Below are 14,781 nucleotides of genomic sequence, written 5' to 3'. Positions count from 1 at the left end.
GACACTGAATGACAACGAAATCTCAGTTCATAAAAGTTTTCCAGTCCCAAAGAAACTACTCCAGCAGGTGACATTCAGGAACAAAGAAACCTAGAAGGGTGTGTGTTTTTTATGACACGAGTGCTGGGTCATACTAGTACAATTCTGGTGCGCAAGAATATATCTTTGTGGTACAATCGGAGAACAGAAAACAACAATTTCTGCTGGTTTTCCATGAAGAGGGCAGCTGCCGTTTTCCCAAGCTGAAGGAAGAACTGGCTTTGTAGGTTCTAATGAGAGACATATGTCAGTCTCCAACATTGTGCTCTCCAGAGGGATTTTCTGGGGTCACTCTGTCTACATGTGGTTTTTGCCTTGTGGCTGACACAGGAATCCAACCCCTGGTAAAGATTTAACGGCCCTAGGTGAGCCTTTTCCAGCCTTTCATATGCCAAAACATACTAGCAGTATGGAGATGATTACAGTCACAAGCTGGGAATAGACAGTTCAATGGGTTTAAGGAAAAACTAAGAACAGAAATGCATCTACGGAGGTTTCCACAGCAACCACTTCAGCAAAAGAATTAGATTCTGAATCAAGGTCACCCATAGTGGAACTTGGTCTCATCAACTCTTAATTCCCTCATCTGTGAAATAGAGGGGTCAAAAATAACCCATCCCACCTATTTCTCTAATAATTATGAGGATCAATTCAAAAAACGAAACAGTGGGAGAGGGCCAGGGTTGTGGCACAGTGTATTAAGCCACCACCTATAACACCAGCATCCCATGTTGGAGCACGGGTTCAGGTCCCAGCTGCTCTGCTTCTGATCCAGCTCTCTGCTAATGTGCCTGGGAAGGCAGCAGCAGATGGTCCAAGTACTTGGGTCCCTGCCACCCACATGTGAGACCCAGATACTGTTCCTGGCTCTAAGCTTCAGGCTGGTCCAGCCTTGGCCATTGTGGGCATTTGGAGAGTGAGCTAGCAGTTAGAAGATCTCTCTCTCTCTCTCTCTCTCACTCTCTCTGATGCTCTGCCTTTTAAATAAATAGTAAATCTTCTCCCAAAAAGTGATTTTCATCTCAGGAAAGCTCCCCAAAACTACTTTTGTTTCTCTGATAAGAAATCACATTTAGGGTTGCTTGGTTTGGTTGAGGTACTTGTAATATACTGTCACGATCAGTTTTAGATGACAGTGCCTAGGAATTTTGGGAAAGTCAATTATTTTGCTCCCCACTCACCACTTGCTTCATATCAGAAAACAACTATTGATTTTTGATGATTTGTTTCTAATATAGGTTTTCTGGTTATTGTTCCTAACCGACTAAAGATTCACCGAACAGGGCCATATGTTTGGTACAGTGGTTGAGACCCTGCTCAGGATGTCTGCATCCCACATCAGAGTTCCTGCTCCGTTCCCAGCTCTGCTTTCTGACTCCAGCTCCCTGCTAGGGTGCATCCTGGGAGGCTGCAGTGAGTGTTCTAATAGTTGGGTCTGGGAGATCTGGGGGCGTTCATCTGGCCCAGCCCTAGCTGCATCTGGACAGCGAACAAATGGATGGGAGATCTCTCTCTCTCTCTCTCTCTCTCTCTCTCTCTCTCTCTCTCTCTCTCTGCCTTTCAAGCAAAAGAAATTTAAAAACAATTTCAAGGGCCAGCACTGTGGCACAGCGGGTAAAGCCATCACCTGCGATGTAGACATCCCACGTGGGCGTCAGTTCCTCTCCTGGCTGCTTCACTTCTGATTCTGCTCCCTGCTAGTGCACCTGGGAAGGTAGCAGAAGATGGCCAAAGTCCCTGGACCCCTGCACCCTCATGGGATACCCAGAAGAAGCTCCTGGCTCCTGATTTCAGCTCGGTTGTTGCAGCCATTTGGGCAATGAACCAGAGGATGAACATCTCTGTCTCTCCTTCTCTCTCTCTGTGACTCTTTCAAACAAATAAACAAATATTTTAAAAATAATAGTAATTTTAAAAAATTCATGAGACAGATACCTGAGACTTCACTGGCAGGTGAGTCACTTTCAATTCAACAGGTAATTCATAAGTATTGGGAATTGCATTTCTCAAAGAGCAAAACCTTTACCAAAATTTGCATGCTTTTAGTTCAATATCACAAAAACAACAAATGACAGTATTCCAGGTATTTTCAAATAACAAGCTAAATCAACAGTTAAGAATTCCTCCTTTCAACCACTAAAAAATTCACAAACTACTTAAAAACACCAAATTAAACAAACTATTTTCGACTGGCCAGCAAGAAAAAAAAAATACAGGGTTGTAGGCTAATTTGGGACTCACACGCCACTTCCTGTTTATTTATAGAGCAGTAGGAAAAACAATGACAGAGTTTTCTTTTTCAACACAAAATGATTTCTCAATTCTGAATGAAATCTGCCACGGAAGGAGGGTATTTTCTCCTTCTGCAGCAACTGTTACTAAGAAAAACTAGATTGGCATCTTGGGTCTCTTCCTGTCTCTGGACAGGGAGGTGGAGACTTTTTCTTTAGAACCAACAGCCCAGCCTGTCCTTGAGGGTATCACTGCAGTTGCAAGCTCTCAGGAGTTTGGTCAAAGATAGCAGAATGTAACTTTTGCAGTGAAGGGTTAACTCTGAGGTGGAAGGCTGAAATTACTCAGAAAATGAACTGGACTTTGATCACCAAACACCTTATCCTTCAGATCAAATAGAAAAGCTCACATATTTACAAAGGGCTTATCATCACAAATCCTACATAATCACATACAGTGTATCAAATTTTTTATATGTAATTTATGAGGATATTAATTACTATACAATGAGACATGATTCATGATAGAAACACATATGCCCTGAAGCCCTACTATGCGTCTCCCTAGCATGGTGCTATGCTTTTGTTTTTGAGAGGCAGACAGAGAAAGCCCCCATCAGCCAGCAAATGCCCACAACAGCTAAGCACTGGGTCTGGCTTGTGGGCTCCCACCAGTGGCAGGCAGCCATCGCCTGCTGCCTCCCAGTGCACATCAGCAGGAAGCTGGAGTTGGGAGCAGAGCCAGGGCTCAAACCCAGGCACTGTGACATGGGATGTGGACCTCCCAAGCGGCGTCCTAACTGCTGTGCCAAATGCCCATCCCTGTCCCAGGCCTTGATCAAGAAGCTGTGACACCGGAGACCAGCTCTAGCCCTCCCGAGCATACAGCCTTAAGGAGAAGAAGGACTTAATAGTGAGTTTCTTCTCAATTATTTTTTATTCATTTACTTGTGAGACAGAGAGAAGGAGAGGGAGCTCTCATTCACTGGTTCATTCCCCCAAAGACTTGCAATGGCCAGAAAGTCAATCCAGGTCTCCCACGTGGCTGGGAGGGAGCCGATTACTTGTGCCATCACCCTTGCCCCCCGGGGTGTACACTAGCAGGAAGCTGGAGTCAGAAGCTTGAGCTAGGTGTCAAGCCCAGGCACTCTCACATGGGACATGGGTGAAATGACATTTAATGAGGCCTCTTAAATGTCCTTAGGGCCAACAGCGCTTGCCTAGGGCTACACAGAGTACAGAACAGGCCCCGTTTAGCCCCAGGCTCCCTCGCAGGCTATTTCATTCAAGTCTCTTGGGCTTCTAGCCCCACCTGCACCCATGGCCTCTCCCTTTCCTCCTGTAGAAAACACTGCCATGTCCATAACACGGTGTCTTCTCTAACACCTGCACTGAACACTCAGGGGCTCCCAGGAGATGTCTCCTCTGTACCCACCGACCCCTTCCCCACGACCACCCCACACATGGCACACGTGCTGCCTGTCTCCGGTTCAGGCCTTTGCCCACTCACTCAGCAAATGATCTCCATGCACGCTTTATCTGACAGCACTGTTCTGCATACATCCTAGGCACTGGGCCACCCCATGGGGAGTGAAATACACAAAACCTTTTTTTTTTTTAAATCCAAAAACCAATCTCATGGAAGCTGCTTAAGTGTCTGATGACTGAGGAATAAACAAAGTCCCCACTCTTGGCTGGTGACTGCGACAGGAACAGCTCATTGGGTCCATGCGACGGGCCTAACGTATGATTCCAGGACTAGAATGATGGAAGTGAGGCAGGCTACTCGACTCCGCCTTGCCGATTCCAGCACTCAGCCCTGGCCCTGTGCTGGTTTGTCTTTAGGGTGCTACCCTGTTCTTGGAGCTCAATACTCCAGCACACCCCTAAACGAAAGCCACCATCAGGGTGAGGAAAGCCCCCCAAATTCTCCAAGTGATGTGTAATGTGCACGTGTTCCCATGCCAATTAGCAGGAAAATAAAAATATACCTTTAAGGACCTTGGTCAAATAAAATTACTAGGCACATTTATCATATTTCATAGACGTTCTAAAATTAAGGGCAGACATCCATCTTCCCGATTGCAAAACTTTCTGTGACTGTGCATTCTGCTTGCTGTCTGCAGGACAGCCCAGCCCAGCCCAGCCCAGCCCAGTCACAGAGATGCAGGACGGAGGGGCTAGAGCAGTCTAAACTAGTAAAGGCAGCTTTAATGGAAGGCTACCAACACCACCTTCTCAAGCATTGCCTCTGTGCCCCTGTGGGGAAGAGCAGCTACCAGGCCTGTGCAGACCAGGCCTGTGCCAAGGGCTCCTGCAGCGTGGGCTGGGCAGTGGCTCTGAGACAAGAAGTTGCTTCCCTTCCGTGGCAAGGCAATGAGATCAAGGCCAAAGCAGTATCTGGAACCTTGTCTATGTGTGGGTCCAGTCTGACTGCTCCTTATTGGGAAAGATGACCTTGGAAGAGCTTTTTCACTTTTTCTTGCAAAAATGGCATTGCCTTTATGAAATAAAATAGAACAGGGTGTTTTTTTAATTTTTATTTTGGGGGTTTTCTTAGAGACTGATTGACTGGTTGACTGATTGATACGAAAGGCAGAGTGACAAACAGGAAGAGATAGAGATTTTCCATAAACTGGTTCACTCCCCAAATGCCCCTGATAGCCAGGGCTGGGTGAGATCAAAGCCAGGAGCCCAGAACTACATCTGGGTCTCCCTCGTGGGTGGCAGGGGCCCAGGTTTTGGGATCATCATCTGCTTTCCCATGCACATTAGCAGGGAGCTAGATCAGAAGTGGCTTGAGCCCCTGCATCCATGTGGGAGACCTGGAAGAAGCACCTGGCTCCTGACTTCGGATCAGTGCTGCTCCAGCCATTGCAGCCAACTGGGGAGTGAACCATCGGATAGAAGACCTCTCTCTGTCTTTCCCTCTCACTGTCTGTAACTCTACCTCTCAAATAAATAAAATCTTAAAAAAAAAAAAAAGCAGGAAAAGCTAACTTACATTGCTATATAGGAGTGCACTCCATGGAATGTATTGCTATATAAAAATACTCTCATAGGAGCCAGCGCTGTGCTACAGTGGGTAAAGCTACCGTCTGCAGTGCTGGCATCCCATATGGGTGCTAATTTGAGTCCTGGCTGCTCTACATCCGATCCAGTTCTCTGCTCTGGCCTGGGAAAGCAGTAGAGGATGTCCCAATTCCTTGGGCCCCTGTACCCCTGTGGGAGACCTGGAAGAAGCTCCTGGCTCCTGGCTTCAGATGGGCTCAGCTCTGGCCATTGAGCCCATTTGGGGCAGTGAACCAGTGGATAGAAGACCTCTCTCTATCTCTGCCTCTGCCTCTCTGTAACTCTGCCTTTCAAATAAATAAATAAACCCTAAAAAAATACAGTCACAGAATATATTCATTCTACAACCTCTCCAACATAAGAAAAATAGTTCAATTACAAGGAAATCAGCAATTTCTCTGAGTCTGGATGAAGAGAATGTGGGAGGCGAGTGGGAATGAAGGTTGGAGGAATGACCAGACAAGAACAGCCATGAAACTACCAAGCCATGGAGCCCTGAGCAAACGGAGCTGCAGTTCCAGCCCTACTTCCCACCAAGACCAGCAGGCTCACCACCTTGGACTTGAGCGCCTAGGGACACCAGCTTCTGAGCTTCAGAAACTGTGAAAAGGAACACATAACCCCATTGTGTGGCAGAGGCCAGGCAACAAAAGCCCAAGGGCCAAAGTTAGCACTGCTTGCTTTTGTAATACAGTTTTACTGGAACACAGAGATGCCCTTTCTTTTACAAATCGTCTCTGGCTCCTTAAAGGCTACACTGGCAGAGTTCAATAGATGTGGCAGACAGCATGTGACTCTCAAAGCCTGATCTTTGCAGAAACCAATCACCCACGCCTGTGGGTCATCTAGGAAGGCTGCATGGAGGGGTTGTCTTTTTTTTCTTTTTAGAAAGGCACAGAGACAGAGAATGAGACACTCCATTTACTGGTTCACTTCCCCAAAGGCCTGCCATAGCCACGGCTGGGTCAGGCTGAATCCAGGAGCCAGGAACTCCATCCACATGTCCCATATGGAGGCAGGGAGTGAAGTCTGAGCCGCCACCTGCTGCCTCCCACGGTGCACATTTGCAGGAAGCTACAATTGGAAATAGAGCCAGACATTCCGACAGGGAATGCAGGTGCCCCAAGGCAAATGCCCAGCCCTTAATGTGAGTCTTGAAGGAGACAGTGTTTATTTTGGCTTAAAGGAAGTGAACATTTCAAAAAGAGTACTAAGATTATAACTGATGTTACATCACGTGTGCAGAAGTCATTATAACAATAACATGAATGATAACCAAGCACATGTGTCATTTACCACGTGCCGGGTATTATTCCATGTTTTCTATGTTGTAGCTCATTTGTAGCACAGTTCTGGGCTTCAAGAGCATGGCACCAGCTCTTGTAAGGGGCCCTGAGCCTCTGAAACGCCATGGAGGATGCCATAACAGTGGAAACACACATGTGGGAAGGAGAAATTACACCTCAAGGCAGGAAGCCAGAGCAATTCGGAAGGTTCAGGCTTGTTCTTTTAGGACAACTCACCAGGGTCTCACAAGAAATACCTTAACTCCTCCAATGGCAGTGATCACAGCAACCCAAACAACTCCCACGACACCCCCTCTTTAAAGATTCTGCACCTGCTTTCAACATTGTCACACTTGGGACTCAATTCGCCCAACAGGAACGCTTAGGGGACACGCACAAACCACATCCAGACCGTAAAGTCAGCAAGTTGGCGAGTAGCTTAGCTGAGACTCAAACAATGTTTCACTCTACACACCACCCTCTGTGAGAGCCACACAAATGGAGCCAAACCATATGGGCACTGTGGTGCAGTGGCTGGCGTCTTGGCTTGGGACACCGGTATCCTGTATCAGTGCCTGGGATGCAGTCCTAGACGCTCTGCTTCTGACCAGCTTCCACTAATGTACACAGAACGCAGATGGCTTGTGTACTTCAGCCCCTGCCTCCCACTTGGGAGAGCCGAACGGAGCTCCTAGTTCTTGGCTTCATCTTGGCTGTAGCAGGCATTTGGGGAGTGAACCAGTGCCATGTAAAATCTCTTTCTCTTTATTTCTCTGTCACTCAGCCTTTCAAATAAATAACTTTTTTAAAAAAATAGAAAAGTAAAACATGATTTAGTCTAACACTGTGGATAAGTTTTAGCTGGGAACAATGACACTGCTTCCCAAAGATATTTTATATCCCTATTTTAACGTTGCTTTATTATTGTATGTGGTTTAACCTGCTTGGCTAACCACACCACACACCACACCACACCACATATTCATTTTAAATATTCTTTGTGCCCTGGAAAAAAACTGCCATCAGTTAGCTGGAAATCCCCTAACGAGGACATCCCTCTGGTGGGTCCAGTGGCAGTGTTGCCATGGTGACCCTGAGTCAACACAGCAGTCACTGGACACACCTGTGAAATTCTGACCAGGACAAGACTACTGCAGAGGCTGAGGCAGTACCTGGCACTGGCAACAAGCAAGTTTCTCCACCCCCGATTTGCATTAACAAGGTCACCTGCGTTATGAGCAGTGTGAGTTACTTCCTGAAGTCAGAGGCTGGGTTCTGTGTGTCCCTACTTGAGAGAGGAGGCATCTGACCTAGAGCAACGACCTCCGGTGTCCAGGCAAAAGATAGACAGGGACCTGTGGTGCATCTGCTGGAAGCCCGAATGGTATCGCGCACGGGGCCCATGGTAAATATCCAATTAAATGTGGGCAGAATTCCAGAAGGGAAGTTGCTTCTTGATTCATTATCTCATTATCACAAGGGCGAGATTCCTAATCGGTAGTCTGCAAAAGGATGAACTTCGCACAGAGTAACAGAACATAAATTGTTACACCTTTTCCAGAGGGCATTTTAGTGAGTTGTATCAAAAGCCTTAAAAATATACACAGCCACTGACCTGGAAGCTCCATTTACGCCAAATCAGAGGTATGCCCAGAGACTGTGCATTAAGGCATCACTTACAACAGGGAAACACCGGAAACACCCTAATTGTATAACAACGGGAGTAGTTAAATAAATTATGATAGAGCCATAAACCACTAAATCAATTGGATAACCATAAAAACTACCCTGATGTTAAACTTTGGCCATGAAAGATGATTAAACTTAGAGAGCAGGCTAAAACCAGTTTGTAACATAAAATCCTCTATTTGATAAAAAAAAATTTTTAAAAATCACTACACACTAAACTCACAAACTGAGTTTTCATAGGAGTTCCCTCCCAAAGTAGAATCACAGTGGCTTTTACTTTCTATTGTTTATTCAGTAAAATCTCCACTGTACTGGTAATTTTTACATGACAAAATTATATTTTTAAGTTATATTTCTTTTTTATTAAAAAAGATTTATTTATTTTATTTGAAGGGCAGAGTTACAAAGAGAAAGGGAGAGACAGAGAGAGAGAGATCTTCCATCTGCTGGTTCATCCCCCAAATGTCTGCAATGGCCTGAGCTGGGCCAGACCAAAGCCAGGAGCCAGGAGCTTCTTCCAGGTCTCCCACATGGGTTCAGGGACCCCCAAACACTTGAGCCATCTTTCACTGCTTTCCTAGGTGAATAAGCAGGGAGCCGGATCAGAAGTGGAGCAGCCGGGCATCAAAGCGGCGCCCATACGGCATGCTGGCATCGCAGGCAGCGGCTTAACCTGCTGTTACGCACAGTGCTGTCCCCAACAGTTGTATATCTTTTCCTTTGGCTGTTGCCCTGTTTTCTCGTGTTTTTCAGTACTGTGAATGTTGTCATTCTATTTCCCCAGTAAGCCAAAATGCAGACCAAATCTGTTTCAACAAGCAGGAGGAAGGGCATCCCACGTGTTCATGGGTCTGCACGCAATATAAAAATTATCAAACTTGATGACTGGCTGGTGGCCTCATTTGACCCTCCCAGGCTTATGTGCTCTATTAAAAAGATGCACTGTCCTATGACGGTGAACCACTGAACTGAGTTTGTCAAGGTTATGTATCATGGTACAGGCTATGTTTTTGTTGGGGTTTTTCCTAAAAAGAGTCAGAATTCCAAATTACAAAAAGAGGTCAGAGAATTAGCTGACTACAAGCTGATTAAAACAGTTTGTACTGTCCAGATTGGAAAACAGCTTAATGTGCAGGTCCTTAGTATCAGCCAGGAGAGCAGACACACTGGGTGATTACTCTCCCCAGGACATCATGGAAGCAGGTATGCTGAGCTACAGTATACCCAGATTTGTGGACATGAGATGATTCAAAGTGTTTAGAAATAAAATGAGTTCTCTTTTCATGTAACTTTCAAAGGGACATTAGAAAATGATTTATTTATGAATTGCACATCAAATAGACTAAATGCACTGGTATTCTGGTGAAGCCTTCTCAAATTTCAGGATGTGTTTAAGTAGGTTCAACTAAGGGTTACCAATAATAAAGCAGTAATGTTATGCACAAATGTTTCACTTTTTAACCAGCTGTGAACTGGGTGCTCACAGCCCCTTCCTGATCACTGTATTAGAAGCCTCTGGAGGAAAAGGGTATTCCCTTAAAATAAGCAACACGATCCCAGAAGCAGAGAGGAGCCGAAGCAGACCTTGGCCTGAACATTGACGTGGACATTTATAGTAAGGCTTTGGAAAGAAGGAGAGCCCACGTCATTACTGGGAGGGGCTGCTCATGCATTTGTTCAGCCTCACTCTTTGAGCACCCACTGACGGCCAGACTGTGTGCGAGGTGCTGTGCCATGGAACGTAAGCCCCACCCACTTTGTGTTGTGTGCACAGCCAATCAGACGCGGGATGTGGGAGCCCCATTTCCTGAGCACCTGGAAGCTCTCCCAAAGAGCAGCTGAGGTTAGGTTCCTCGTGACTCCGTCTAGACAGACCTGCTAGGGACAGCAGAGGTGGCCCGAGTGACGGCAGGCTGCTCCTGAGCCCAGGCCTCGTGTGCTTCTGTTCTCTCCTGGAGCCCTGTCTCTTTCAACAAGCCAGGGCAGGCGTGGTGGGCAGGAGACGCCACTCCACGCCGACACTTAGCATCCTGACATCCTGAACAGCAGAGTCAAGAGGCTGCCCGAGTCGGCCGTAGCCACACCAGATACGGAGGGAGCATGGCTAGGACCCGAGGAACCACACAGACAGCACCTGGCTGGGATCACAGACCCACAGGATCGGAAGCTGAAGGAGGAGCTGCAGCCTTGGGGTAGGCGTTGGGACGCAGCACCTGCATCCCCTCGCACAGTTCCAGGCGGAGTCCCACCTGCTGTGCTTCGGATCCAGCTCCCTGCAAATGCACCTGGGAAGCAGCAGGAGATGGCCCAAGTGCTTGGAACCCTGCCACCCATCTTCGAGACCTGGATGGAGTTCTCAGCTCCTGGATTTGCCCTGGCTCAGCCCCAGCTGTTGGGGCATTTGGAAGGTGAACCAGTGGATGGAAGATCTCTCTACCTGGGTCTCCCCCTCTCTCTGTCACTCTGCCTTTCAAATAAGTCAATAAATACATCTTTTTTAAAGTTTTGGTGCAATAAAAATTTGAAATCCATGTGTAGTTTTTTCAGAATGCACGTGGATACACATTTCCATGAATTTTTTAAAGCCTCCCCATATTTCCCCTGGGATAAACCAAATGCAACACACCCTGGAGCCCCTGTAATGCTACTGTAGCACATTAACACTCAAAAGTGTGTTTCGCAGTTGAGATGTAGAAACAACAACACTGAACAGACCGCAGAGAGAACTTCAAGAAGTTGTGTATCTAGGGCAGGGCCTGCTCAAGACCGCCACAGCTCCTTTGAGAAATTTTTTATGGATGAGTTGAATCTGCCTATGAAGTCATTCTTTGTCTCTTTTCTCTGTTTAAAAAACTAAGAGGCTCTTACACTCAATTAAGCCTGTTGGACTTGGTAACAATTGTCTCTCTTGATTCAGAGCAGCCATTTACTCCCTGACACATGTTCAGCCTCCAGTGCTCCGCGGGCAGGCACTTTCAGTCCACCCACCCTGAATTTATGACACGCATCCAGTAGCAAGTCCTTGCAGGCTGAAAATCACACTGTAATCCAAAGGCCACAGAGCTGAGCAAACGGGCGGGAGAGAAATCCCAATTTCAACCTCAGGCTCCCTGCAAGTTGATTCAAGGGCCTGTCAATCATATTTAAAAATAAAATCAAACCACTAAGACACCGGACGGCCAGCTGTGATGAGAAGCAGGACGATGCTTTTCAGGACAGTCTTCTCTCGGGAGAACAGCTGTCATGGGGGGGATTCTGACAACCCAACGTCATGGGCAGAAGTTTCTGAATTTTAAACTGGACAGGTACAAGGGAGCCAGGAAAACCATCAAAGACAACTCAAGCTGACAGCCATAATCAGAGGCGGGGTCGCCTGCAGGGGGCGCGCGCGCGAGCGCAGGTACTCACCTTACAGCCCTCACAGGCGCTGACCCCATAGTGGTACCCCGAAGACTTGTCCTGGCAGACGAAGCAGGGCTTGTACACGCGAGGGGGAGGCAGTGGAGACGGGGGGCTCGGCACGAGTTCCTCAGAGCTGGTGCTCTGGGTTTCGATGGCTACGAGAAAACACAACGAGCGCTTCGGGTCATTTCTTGTTTTCACCTGTGAGTTCGCGTGCCCCTACCCACCCCCCCATGCAGTGGGAACACAGGCGGGGGTCAGCCCCAACGGCTGTGACTGTGGCATGGCGGTGGCGACCCCGCCTCGGGTGAGCCAGGCAGCAGTTTATACAGCGATCTCGGGGCCCCTGTCCCTGGAAGGCGCTGACTTTAATCACCATTTTACCCTGGGGAGAAGCAGACACTCAGAGGAGGTGGCCCAACACCAAAAAGGCAGTGGCTGAGCCACGACTCCGAGTCACGGCTTCAGAGTAGAGTTCAGGTGCTGCCACGCATCTGCCTCCCCTAACCTCTGACCCCGAGGCCCACAGGTGACTCCAGCCCAGTCATTCATCAAGTGTATGGTAAGGCCCTCTAACACGTGGCCATGATGGATCTCCATCAATAACAATGCTGGGAAGACCTTTGCTACTCAAAGACTGGACCTTGGACCGGCAGCAACACCATCACCCCAGAGCTCATTAGAGCCCACAAGCCCACGGGACCAAAACCTGCATTCACAAAAATCCCCAGGTGACCGAGTGTGCACCTGCTTGAGAAGCAGGAAGTCACGTACAGGGCTGGCACAGAGCGCTGCAGCTCACGGGTAAGTCCCACAGGTCTTCATGCTACTTAGAAATACGCGATTCCCTTTTCATTACGTAACCACCACGCAGCCACAGGAAATTGGAATTCATGGAACGGAAGACGCAAGTATTCGCCCACCTTTACTCTCCAAGGTTACAGTCAAAGTCAGAGCAAGAATTGGCTCTCCTCTTACCACAAAGAAATATGATGCAAATATAGAAAGGAATGATTGAAAGTCATCAACAATCTAGAATCTTCCATTCTTCAAATCACTTTGTTACACACAGTATATTTCCAATAGTATAAAATTTATGTTCACCACTTATAGTCACCTAGATTTGACTTTTTTTAAAGATTTATTTGAAAAGCAGAGTGACAGAGGGAAAAGAATCAGAGAAAGATCTTCCATCTATGGGTTCAGTCCTCACATGGTCACAATGGCTGAGGCTGGGCCAGGCCAAAGCCAGGAGCAACGAACTCCGTCCAGGTCTCCCATGTGAGCGCAGGGGTCAAAGCACTTGATCCATCTTGTGGTGCTTCCCCAGGCACATTAGCAGGCAGCTGGGTGGGAGACAGTACAGCCGGCACTGAGCTGGCACTCACATGGGCTACTGGCGACACAGGTGGTGGTTTAATTTGCAGTCCCTGTCTCATATTCTTACTTTCCCACAAAACCTTACCTACTGTCCAAATTTAGAAAATTTATTGGTATATAATTTTATATTCTATATGTGCCACTCCTCCCCACATGTACTCTGAATTTGGGTTTCCTAAGACTGAGAAAGCTCCAGTGAATACTCTCATGTTCTGGACACATAGCCAGTAATCAATAAATATTTGTTAAATATGAATGTTTTCCTTTTTCTTCCTCATCTCTAGCACCAAGTGCCCCTCTAAGCTGTTGAAGGATAAAATTAGAAATCAAATAGATCTCTTACACTCATTGCTTCCTTAAAAAAGTAATTAATTAGGCCCTTGGAAGAGAATCAACTATAATTATAGTATTTTCATAATTTGGAGGAATCTTGGAGTGAATTCATTAGAGAAGTACAGATTCTAGTAGATAAATCTATTGCAGTCTCCTGTGGTTAGACCCGAGGTATTCAGAATGAAGACATCAATCGTGGTACATATTTCTTCCAGCAAATAGGAAGCCCTTGTTCGAGGTCTCCTGGCACAGGGATGGCCAGGGCCCTGCAGCAGCACTGGCATCTAGGATGCCCCCAAGTCTGATCCAGCCCTCAAGTTGTATGCCCAAAAGCACGCCTTGCACTGAGCTAATTCAGAAAAACACTGCTGTTAAGATTACAAAACAATAGGACGCTCTTTGTCAAAATCTAACACGCACAATCACCCCCAATTCTTTCATGCAGAGAACTCCGATGTGATGGTCTTGGCATAGATCCTGTCGGGCTTCTTTTTTATGCATATGAATGTGGTTCCATTGTTTGCTTCCTACGGTAGAATTACATTGAGATTGCCTGGGACTCTGTGTAGCTTATGGTGTCATGAATTTATTTCCTCGTCAGTAGGTATTTTTCTCACAGAACATTCCACTGTGATGGACATCTCTGTACTAACCTCACCAGGTTTCTATTTCCTTAGGGAAAACTCTCAGAAGTAGAATTATTAGTTCAAAAGGTATGTTATTTTCAAGATTTATTTTAGCTTTTAATCCATGTTGATAAACTGACTCTTTTAGCAAGGCTGTGTCAATTTACAGGCCTAATATCAACATAAGTGAGTCGTGCCCTCTAGGCCGCCTCAATCTTTTGGTTTGATTTGTGAACTTCTACTTCCACCTGTGTGTCTCACCCTTGGTGGCAAAGCCATGGTGGCACCTGCAGGGCCAATCCCGTACTGGGCCCTTGGCAGGAGCCAGGTGGGGTGGGGGTGAGTTTTAAGGCTCTGCTCACTTGCGTAGAATATAGCTCACTGGACTTGTCCAGGAAAGTTGTAAATAGAAGTCTGCTAGGGCTGAATTCAGCTGTCAGAGCTATGTCTTGAATTTCAAAAGTGGGTGGCCATTTCCATAAATACGCCACTTCACAGGGAGACGCTGAAGGGAGTCCAGCATTTCACCCTCAGAACAGAAGCAGCCGAACCGTGCCTCCTGGATGCCCCAAATCCCAAAACATTTCACAAAGGCCGAGAAAAGTCTCTCCATGGATGGAAGTCATTTCTAACAAAGGAAGGAGTCAAAGGGGCTTTTGCTATCCTGTCTTTCCCAACAAAATGGATGCAACTGGAAACCATTACGCTTAGTGAAATAAGATG

General features: G+C 46.9%; 1 protein-coding gene across 2 annotated transcripts in view; it reads right to left on the bottom strand.

The window, feature by feature from the left end:
* Window positions 1–14,781, bottom strand: part of RARB (retinoic acid receptor beta) — a 177,094-nt gene that overhangs the window by 135,114 nt on the left and 27,199 nt on the right. For both annotated transcript variants that reach the window (XM_062215375.1, XM_062215367.1), the window contains exon 2: window positions 11,726–11,874. Coding sequence is in view for 1 of the 2 variants with exons in the window: in XM_062215367.1 (XP_062071351.1) it covers window positions 11,726–11,874 (149 nt within the window). In the remaining variant the exon portion in view is untranslated. The remainder of the gene's footprint in view (window positions 1–11,725; window positions 11,875–14,781) is intronic.

Source organism: Lepus europaeus, chromosome 2 (genome assembly GCF_033115175.1).
Source record: "Lepus europaeus isolate LE1 chromosome 2, mLepTim1.pri, whole genome shotgun sequence".
Lineage (NCBI taxonomy): Eukaryota > Metazoa > Chordata > Mammalia > Lagomorpha > Leporidae > Lepus > Lepus europaeus.
The sequence above is the reverse complement of the archived record's forward strand: the minus strand, read 5'-3'. Positions and strand labels throughout refer to the sequence as shown.